Genomic DNA, 9,662 nt, shown 5'->3' with positions numbered 1-9,662 from the left:
TCCTCAGTCTCTAACGAGATGACTTCCCGTCCCCCTTTAGATGAATCTGAACCTGTGTCTCCTGCTACAAACCAAACGCCACTCGCTCCTTCTCCTTCCCATTCTTCCCCTCAAGTCTCCAAAATGGCGCCCTCTCCCACACCCCCCGTTAACCCTCCAGCAAACCCCCCGCCATCTTGCTCCACGCCATCCTCCTCCACCATTGCTCCCACCGCCGTCTCTCCTCCCCCGACCACCCCGGCTCCTTCTGCGTCTCCCAGCACTCCCCCTAAGCGCACCTTTGCTGCCATGGCCAAGCGGGTGATAATGCAGGAGAGACTTAGAAAAGCAGAGGAGGAGGAATGCAAGGCTGACGAGGAAGGTAAGAATGTGCAGAGAACTTACTGTAAGACACAGAACACATCATCACGCAATGAGGTGACTCCCTTTTTTACCATCCGACTAAGGGAGGCCTTGTGGAAAAATCTTTGTCTGTCTGTTTGTCTGTCTGTTTGCAAGATATCTCAAAAAGCTATGAACAGATTTGCATGGAACATTGTAGGAAAGTAGCTCATGGGTCAATTTAGAACTGTCTAGTCTGGCTTGCCATACTATCTCCACACTTTCGTTTCGCGCTGCACCAGCGCAGGAGAGTCTGGCTCAACTCATTCCGATATAGCAGGGGGAAAAGGCTCTGTTGTCTTTACAACCATCCACCGAAAGTGCCAAGCAGGCCTGCTTTATTGCACAATCCAAATCTTCGTCAAAACGTGCCATTTTCAGCATGTAGGTTGCTAGCTTGCTAGCTAGCGTTGTTGTTGTTTCACAGCGGCGGAGGCATTTGAGAGCGGTAACACGCAGGGAGCGGAAAGGGATTTCCCTTCGCTCCAACTGAAATGGCCGGAGCCAATGGCAGAGCTTACTGGACTACGAACTGATTACCTTCCCATGCCCACTGGCCAAAAAGGGGGTGTGGCCAATCACAAAAGGCGCCTAACTAGGAAATCCACTACATTTAATGAGATTGCTGTAAGTGAACCAAACAAATTCCACCAGTAAGAGGCTTTATTGACAGTGACATTTGAAACAAGGTTACAGGCAAATTGCGTGAACCCCTTTGCTTAAAGGACACTGGAGAGGCAGGAACTGTTGTGATACCTTATGCAATTAACAGGTATTAGTGTGACATAGGAGCTTGGTATGGGGTTGACAGAGCGCTAAGATGTTGGCTTGGGATATCTGTACAGAACATGCACACCACACTATCCACTCCACCTCTGACTTCTTGTCATTCTCATGTTTCAAGATGTTATGTCAGTGGGATGCATCATAGCTGGCTGTGAATATGTCCATAGATCTTAAACCCCAGTTTAATTGATTAGGTCTTCTGTTACAGACAAAAGGGCAAGGGCATTTTTGAGAGGAATTTTATTTTGTAACAACATTTCAGTTGCTCCTCTCCTCTTCTCTCCTCTCCTCTCCTCTCCTCTCCTCTCCTCTCCTCTCCTCTCCTCTCCTCTCCTCTCCTCTCCTCTCCTCTCCTCTCCTCTCTTCTCCTCTCCTCTCCTCTCCTCTCCACCAGATGAAGAACCTGAGGAAGACTTGTCCTTGGAGCAGTTGGAGGAGAAAGCCAAAGCTGGTGATGCCAGAGCACAGACCCATGTGAGTAAAAAAACACACACACACACACACACACACACACACACACACATACACGCACACAAGCACACACGCACACACACACACACATGCACACACACACACAGACTGGCACTTGGCACTGTTGTGTTTTCAGTTCGTCTGGTCATGAGCCCGTGTGTCTATTTTCAGCTGCTTGGAAGATGATACCGTGCTTTCAATATAAAGTCATGATGATGATGATAGTCACACACTGGCATTATTATGAACACTATGACAGTGTAGTACAGCATGCATTCAATACATGCACTGAATTCATACTCAGCAGCACTGACATATTAACACTCTATTATTCCCTCGCCCCCTCCTCCCTTCATTCACACGTAGCACAATTAAAGGGACAGTTCAGATTTGTTTTAATGTGGGGTTGTATGAGGTGCTTGCCGACAGTTACCATACTACATGCAGTAGAATGCAGTGAACAGTGCCATTTCATTTCATTTCATGTGTAATTTTGTAGGGACAGATATACATACATGATATACATACATAGAACATTTAGCAAGAAACAGTCTGATGTCATATATCACAACATTTATAGCCTAAGCTCATTTGCAATGCCCGCCCCTAGATGTTAATAAAAGCAATATTAAAAGCAAACGAGTGTGAACAGGATCATGAGCAAAAAAAAACTTAAAGAAACTTAAAAAAGAAATACAAAAGGAAAAAAATAAAATAAAATGCTCCATACTGCTCATAGTGTTCAGCTAAAACAGGGTGTAAATGATGTCTTTTCAAGTCAACTTTCCATCTCAGGGCCTGTGGAGACTTTCTGCTGCTGACTCTGTTCACACTCAGCAGACAGCTCTACTTGCGTGAGGCGGCCGCTCTCCATTTTCTCCAAAGCATTTAGCAGTACACTGACTGTCGGTCAGTACCTCATGCAACCTCACATAAAAAAAAAAATCTGAACTATCCCTTTAACATGTACTGTATAATGGCTGCTGCTTTTGACTTGCCACAGAGCTCCATTGAAAAAGATGCTTAAATAAAGAGTCAATTAAAAAGAAAAAAAGAAAAGAAAAAAAAACGCAAGAGAGGCTGGAAACAGAAAGTGGGTTGGGGGTGGAAGATGAACCCAGACTTTGCATAACACCCGGCAGCTCTGAAAGGGTAAATTCCTGGGGGCGGGTTCTGTGCAGTAAGCATGTGTCTCTGACCATCTCGTGTCGTATGTCATGTACATGCCATGCACCTATAGTAACTAGAGGGGCTGTATGTATGTCAAAATATCTCAGAACATTCTAAGCAAATCCCCAATTTCTGTAGACTTAGTGGTTGGATGCACATAAAGTGAGACTATGTCAGACACACTAAATGCTATCTCACAAGTCACAACACATGTCCAACATATCACATTTACATTAACATGCATGCCAATAAAGGCCTAACTATAATTGCTATTGTATACAGTAGCTATATAACATGGATGCAGACAGGAAGATACTATGACACCATAAACAGAGCAAGTGAACACCCCCCCCCCCCACCCACCCACCCCCCAACAGGCACATTTAATGATACTTGTGTGAGAAAGGGAGGTAGGGAAGGAGGTAGTTCTGAAATGACACTTAGGATAAGAAGCATTCGTCTGATATGGCCCTGTAGCGCTGCTGTTAGCCATGACGCAGTGTCTGAAGGCCACAGAGGCAGAGGATCATGGGTTGTGTAGTTCAAGTTGCAACAAGTTAAATTTGATATTTTTTTTATTGTATTATGAGTTGCTACAAGGTCTTATGGAAATTACACCCATCGTTTTCAGTTTGGATGGACTGTCTGTCAGGCCGTACTGTAGCTGTACTTTTACAGTATGTTCTATTACGTTGACTCTGTTTGAAGCAACAGCAAGGCCAAACTAGCAGAATTCTGACTGGTTAATGATCCTTTCCTCTCATTTCCTCTCTTCCACTACATTGTATTTGAAGTGGGTGTATCAGATAGAACCCCAATCTTCTCATCTCAGCTCTCTCTCTCTCCTGCGTTTCAGCTGGGTCAACACTACCTGCTTTTGGCTGAAGAGAAGGATGCAGAGCTGAATAACTGTCTGGCTGTCAATTGGCTGATCGAAGCGGCTAAACAGGGAAGAAAGGGTGCGGCGCGGCTCCTACAGCGCTGTTGGATCTACAACAAAGGTAAATGTTGAACGCAGGAATCATGTAGGCGCATCGCCATCTGCATGTGTGTGTGTCTGTTTGTGTTGGTGCTCACCTGCTATATGTCTTTCTCTGTTAGGAATCACTCCAGAGAACGAGGAGGATGTGCGCAAGTTGTCCACAGAGAGTAGGTTTGAGCAAGCGGTACGTAAGGCGGCCATGATGATGTACTGGAAGCTCAACCCAGACAGGAAGGAGAAGGTGGGAGTGGCTGAGATGCTGGAGAATGTCAGCCAGGTCAACAGCATGCAGGGTAGGAAACACACACCTACCCACACCTACCACGGACCACACACACACGGAGGCAGGCCCATGCACACACACAGACACACACACACACACACACACACACACACACACACACACACACACACACACACACACACACACACACACACACGCATGCATGCATTGAGGGTAAAAAAAAAACATCAACACCATATCAAGTAATATGTCTACTTCCCTGTCTGATGTATGGGCTGCCTGGAATGTTGTTATAATACTGTATGTAGATTGCAGCCAAATATATCACAATATTACCTTTTGTGAGTATTTGCAGCTGCCGTAGCGAAACGCATTACATGTCACTTCTCGCCAATAGGTGGCACCACCAGCAGGATTCCCAGTCCGACCTCAAACCAGACCCAGAAAGTTTTAGAGAGCATGGTCAGCAGCGAACGTAAGTATCTAGGGAGGAGGGAGGGAGAGAGAGAGAGAGAGAGAGAGAGAGAGTGAGAGAGAGAGAGAGAGAGAGAGAGAGAGAGAGAGAGAGAGAGAGAGAATACACTATATGACCTCTTGTGCTGTTGAATCCCTTGCTTGGCGTCCTCTCAGCCGGCCAGCTGGTGGACCTGGATGACTTTGTTGAGATGACTAAGAAGTATGCACAAGGCATCGTCCCCTCTGCCGCCCAGGACACGCCCCAGACTAAAAGCCCTACAGCCCAGGGCAATGGCAAGAAGGTAAAAGACCCATTTAGCAAGATGAGAAACGATCTGTCATCGTGAGAACACAGATGCAATGCTTATTCTTAATTACAGCAATTCAGGCTAGTGTGTGTGTGCGTGTGTGTGTGTGTGTGCGTGTGCGTGTGTGTGCGTGCGTGCGTGCGTGTGCATGCATGTGTGTGTGTTTTGATGCAAAAGCGGGAGCAGATCCCAGCGGGAGGCAGGAAGCCCAGCAGGAGCTCTTGGAGCTTGGGGCGAGGTGGGATGATGCTGGACACAAAACGCAACGGGGCCATAAAAAGAGCCATGGACATGAAATCACAATTAATGGTACCTTACTTAGATCTAATTACGCTCATGTTTTAATCTGTTCAAATTTCCTTGAAATGTTGTGTTGTGTTAATTTCCCCCAGTCTCTCTCCCTGTCGCCGTGTCCCTTCACTCCAGGTGCTGCAGTACCCGATCCATGCCATCGCTGAGATGAAGGAGCACCTGGTTGATTGGGCGTCGCGGGCCGGCGTGCAGTGGCTGAGCACGGCCATCCCCACGCACCACGTCAACGCGCTCATCTTCTTCTTCATCATCAGCAACCTGACAGTGGACCTGTTTGCCTTCGTCATCCCTCTGCTCGTGTTCTACCTCTCCTTCATCTCCATGATCATCTGCACTCTGCGCGTCTTCCAGAGCAGCAAGGTGAGTTTTGCTTTGAGTTTTCTCCCTATATGTCGCGGTGAATGTTACGTTCTAAAGCACCATGGGTTTCTTAACTCATTCCCCGCCATTGGCGTCTTTGAACGTCGTTTAAGAGACAACGCCTCCCCGCCATTGCCGCCCGTCATAGAACGTCAAGTCGTGTTTTCACCGTCATGTGATAGATGGCTGTCTTACTCACCTTAATAAATAATATATACTAATATATATACTACATACTACTCTAAATACTACAGCACATCTAGAGTTGTACAGAAGCGGCCACGATTCTCCAACAAAACCAGGAAGCAGAGAAAAGCAGCCATTTTTCTTGACTTTTTGGGGACAGACGGACATTTTCAGTGAACACTACCTACATTCAAGTCTCGATAACTAAAGAACGGATTATGGTAGAATCAAACTTTTCCCCCATGAAATTTCTTCTTTCTTTTGAGATATTCAGTGTTTACATAGTCATAGAAGAAAATATTCTGTTGGTCTTGGAAATTTTGTCAAAATGATCAGAAACCCTGGCGGTGGATGGCGACTTTTCCTTTGAAACTCTGGCGGGGAATGAGTTAACAGAACAATAAATCGACCTTTCCTATATTAAAATTGGTGATCATCACCTTCAAACCTAAGTGTTATTCTGGCTGGGCTTTACGGGAAACATAAAGGCATCATTTTTTAAACAGTGATTATCACATTAACTGTGATACATTGATAGAATTACTGTAACCAAATACAACCATGGTCAAGACAATTGCCTCTATGATGCCAGTGGTATTGATCATGTTCACTATTGCTTCCTGATGCATGTTGGACACATTGGAAGGGATTTTTCCTATTTGCCTTTTACTTGTTCCAATGAGCGTCTTGTTTACAGTAATGCTAATATCTAAAAAATGCATGGTACTGATGGTAATGATTTACTAAAATGCTTATTACTCATCAAGACCTTTGTTCTTTTGACCCACCCTCTGTTTCTCTCCTTTGGCTTCCAGACTTGGGAGAACTTCAGTACCCTGACGTCCCTACTGACACATTTCCACCCAGGGCTGGATGTGGAGCAGGCAGAGACCAACTTTGGCTGGAACAATCTAGAACCATACCTCTATTATATCCTGTCCGTCTTCTTTCTCATTTTCTCCTTCCCCGTAGCTGACAAGGGCTGGATCCCCTGTTCTGAGCTCTCCACCGTGGCCATCTTCTTCACTGCTGTCAGCTACATGAGCCTCAGCCCCACCGCTGCCATGTATGCACGGCGAGCAATGGTCATAGAGGTCAGCAGGCGGAAAACACTGCCATAATGTATGTTTAAAGGCCCATTCTGTAGTTTTTCTATTTGGGGAAACTGCGCCGCCACCTAAATGCCACACTTAACTGTTTGTACGTTCAGATATCAGCTTTATTTTACTGTTTCTGCTTGTACTCTCTACTCGTCTTACCTTTCTGCCGTCTTTATAAGTGATTCGCTGTCGAAAAAATAGCTCCAAATATCCCCTAATGTGACTTGTCTCGCCTTGTTTCGGTGAGAGAAGTAGCTAATCGCGCCGCTAATCAAGCTAGCAAGCAAAACACGTTTCACTTCCTATACGCACTTCACAATAAAAGCAGCCCGTTAGTTTCTTAGCAGAAACTTAATTTGAAGGAGTTGTGCAGGAAATGGAGTTAAAAGTTGGCAACGTGACACTGTCAAGCCGCTCTGGGATGCAGCCACCGAAAATCAATAGTGCAGGAACAGGCCTTCGGAGGGCGGTGTGGGAATGACAGAGCTGCCATTCTCCCTATTAGAAGTCACAGTACCATCAGAATTATTAAAAAGCTGTTATATTAAGGTTAAAAAAACAAAACAGAAAAACTACATGTAATGGGGCTTTAAGCCTGTTGTGTTTACAGAGGACACAGATTTATATACTGTACGATTGCAACTACAGTAAAGTCAACTACAGTCAAATCTATAGTTTCTATAGAGTACCGCAGGGATGACGTATTTTTGTAGGCTTAACCAGAAATCGCTGTTGGTTCGTCGGGGAAAAAGTCTATGGGTTTTTAGAATGGGGATTTCACTTCAATGCATAAAATAAGGTCTGTGGTTAACACAAGTTCACATAACAAAAAAGCTCCCATAAACTTTTGTTAATCACAGACCTTATTTTATGCATTTAAGTGAAATCCCAAAATTCTAGGACTCAATTCACTTTTCTAGGACTCAATTCCCCTGACGAACCTACTGTAAAGCAATACTTTCTGACTCATTCCTGCGGTGCTCTGTAAACAAAGTAAGGTAAAGAAAATACTAAGTATCCATTTCTTTTTCCATCCAGGTAGCGTCGTCTCTGTGTGGCCTGACCAGGTTCCTGCCAGAGAGGATGATGATTCGTTTACTAGGACGCACCTTCGCCACTGTGCCACTAGGGGAGTCAGTGGTGCTGAAGCTCAGTCTCCCCTGCCTGCTGTATGTTTACCTCATCTACCTGTTCTTCAGGTGAGCAGCGGGGTTTTGGGTTGTGGGAAGGCTTTGGAACTGTAGTTATTTCATTTCTATCCATAATTATTAAAATAGTTTATTCTCTTACAATTATTGCTGGTGGGATTGCTCGCTTAACTGTGGAGACAATGAAAACACGAGTCACTGTGCTGCTTTTCAGTGGGTTTTAATGTCCTCTTGGGCACTTTTGTGTATATGTTTATGTTATGCCTTCTGTATGATTTATACTTTCTCCTTCTCCCCACCCTTAGCATGGCTAGGATGCGTGGTTTCCGTGGGACCTACTGCTTCCTGGTTCCCTTCCTTGTGTGCTTCATGTGGTGCGAGTTGTCGGAGGTGCTCCTCCAGAATTCCTCAGCTGTGGGTCTAATCCGCACCTGCGTGGCCTACTTCCTCTTCCTCTTCGCCCTGCCTGTGCTGGCCTTTGGCCTGGCTGTCATGCTCTTCATCCAGCTCCTCAAGTGGTTCCTAGAGCTGGAGCTGACCAAGGTGATCGTGACCCTGGCGGTGTGCGCCATCCCTGTCACCCTGCGGCTCTGGACGCGGTTCAGCATGTCCATCCTGGACGTGTTCCACTCGCTGACGCACCGCGGCCCAGTTAAAGTCATCTTGTTCTGTATCTCCATGGTGATCTTGTTCTTCTGGATGTACGTGTACCACTCCGAGGGGCTGAAGGTGTACAACTCCACCATGACCTGGAGGCAGTATGGCCAGTTGTGTGGGCCCCCTGCCTGGCAGACCAAAGGCATGGCCCAGACACAGGTCTTCTGCAGCCACCTGCAGGGACACAGAGTCACCTGGGCCGGGCGCTTCAAGCACGTCCGCGTAGCAGAGACAGAGAACGGGGCGCAGTCTGTCATCAACATGTTGCCACTGTTCATGGGGGACTGGCTGCAATGCCTGTATGGGGAGAAGTATCCCAAATGCGAGCCAAGGAATGCCACAGTTGCAAACCTGACTGCGAACTCTACACCTGCTCCCGTCGCTCTGCGAATACAGGAGGAGGAGGAGGAGGAGCTGTGCCAGCTCAAGCTTCTGGCCAAGCACACGTGCCACGTCAAGCGCTTTGACAGCTACCGCTTTGAGGCAACGGTGGGGATGATCCAGGATGGAGGTGTGGAGGCAGAGGACCCAGCCAGGGATATTGTCCTGATGGCCAGCCATGAGTTCAAGCAGGTCCTGTTTAACATGGAGCCTGGCCATCTGGTGGAGTTCAGTACCAAGTTGGAAGGCCGTCTCGGGGCCAGGGCTCCGGCCTTCGAGTTGAAGGCCATCGACTGTCTGGACTGCGCGTCTTCACTTTTGTCCGGAGGCAGGCAGGTGAAGATAGAGAGAGACTGGAGACGCACCACGCTGGGAGCCCTGAAGTTTGGGTTTGATTTTTTCTTTTCTCCGTTACTGTCGGCAAACATCGGTGCCTGAGAAGAGAGACAGTAGAGACGCCTACAAGAGACGACACCAAAGTACGCCAGATACACTCTAGACAAAGTTGATAGAAGCTAGAGGTGAATTAACAGTGACTTGAATCTCTCTCATTCTGTCCATTCTCATGCGGTGAATATTATGATACCAAGGTAACTGAGGCCATGTTCACATTACAGGCAAATCCGATTTGCTGATAAAGTCATTAATCATCATTATCTTGATTGGTTTCCCAAATCTGATTTGGGAGTGTGTCCGCACTGCCACAAATCTGATTCTCAA

The 9,662-nt window shown here is 46.5% G+C and overlaps 1 protein-coding gene across 1 annotated transcript in view; it reads left to right on the top strand.

Moving 5' to 3' along the window:
- The window catches only part of wfs1a (Wolfram syndrome 1a (wolframin)), a gene marked incomplete at both ends in the record, with an annotated part of 9,641 nt that extends 261 nt beyond the window's left edge, over positions 1-9,380 (top strand). Inside the window, 11 exons of the mRNA XM_083635911.1 lie at positions 1-361; positions 1,562-1,641; positions 3,665-3,809; positions 3,910-4,083; positions 4,432-4,509; positions 4,665-4,792; positions 4,976-5,107; positions 5,225-5,470; positions 6,472-6,750; positions 7,795-7,955; positions 8,210-9,380. The exon at positions 1-361 is cut by the window's left edge and continues 261 nt beyond it. Of these exons, the coding sequence (XP_083492037.1) occupies positions 1-361; positions 1,562-1,641; positions 3,665-3,809; positions 3,910-4,083; positions 4,432-4,509; positions 4,665-4,792; positions 4,976-5,107; positions 5,225-5,470; positions 6,472-6,750; positions 7,795-7,955; positions 8,210-9,380 (2,955 nt within the window). The remainder of the gene's footprint in view (positions 362-1,561; positions 1,642-3,664; positions 3,810-3,909; positions 4,084-4,431; positions 4,510-4,664; positions 4,793-4,975; positions 5,108-5,224; positions 5,471-6,471; positions 6,751-7,794; positions 7,956-8,209) is intronic.
- Positions 9,381-9,662: the final 282 nt, after the last annotated feature.

Source organism: Poromitra crassiceps (assembly GCF_964638095.1).
Source record: "Poromitra crassiceps genome assembly, chromosome: 4".
Classification (NCBI taxonomy): domain Eukaryota; kingdom Metazoa; phylum Chordata; class Actinopteri; order Beryciformes; family Melamphaidae; genus Poromitra; species Poromitra crassiceps.
The sequence above is the reverse complement of the archived record's forward strand: the minus strand, read 5'-3'. Positions and strand labels throughout refer to the sequence as shown.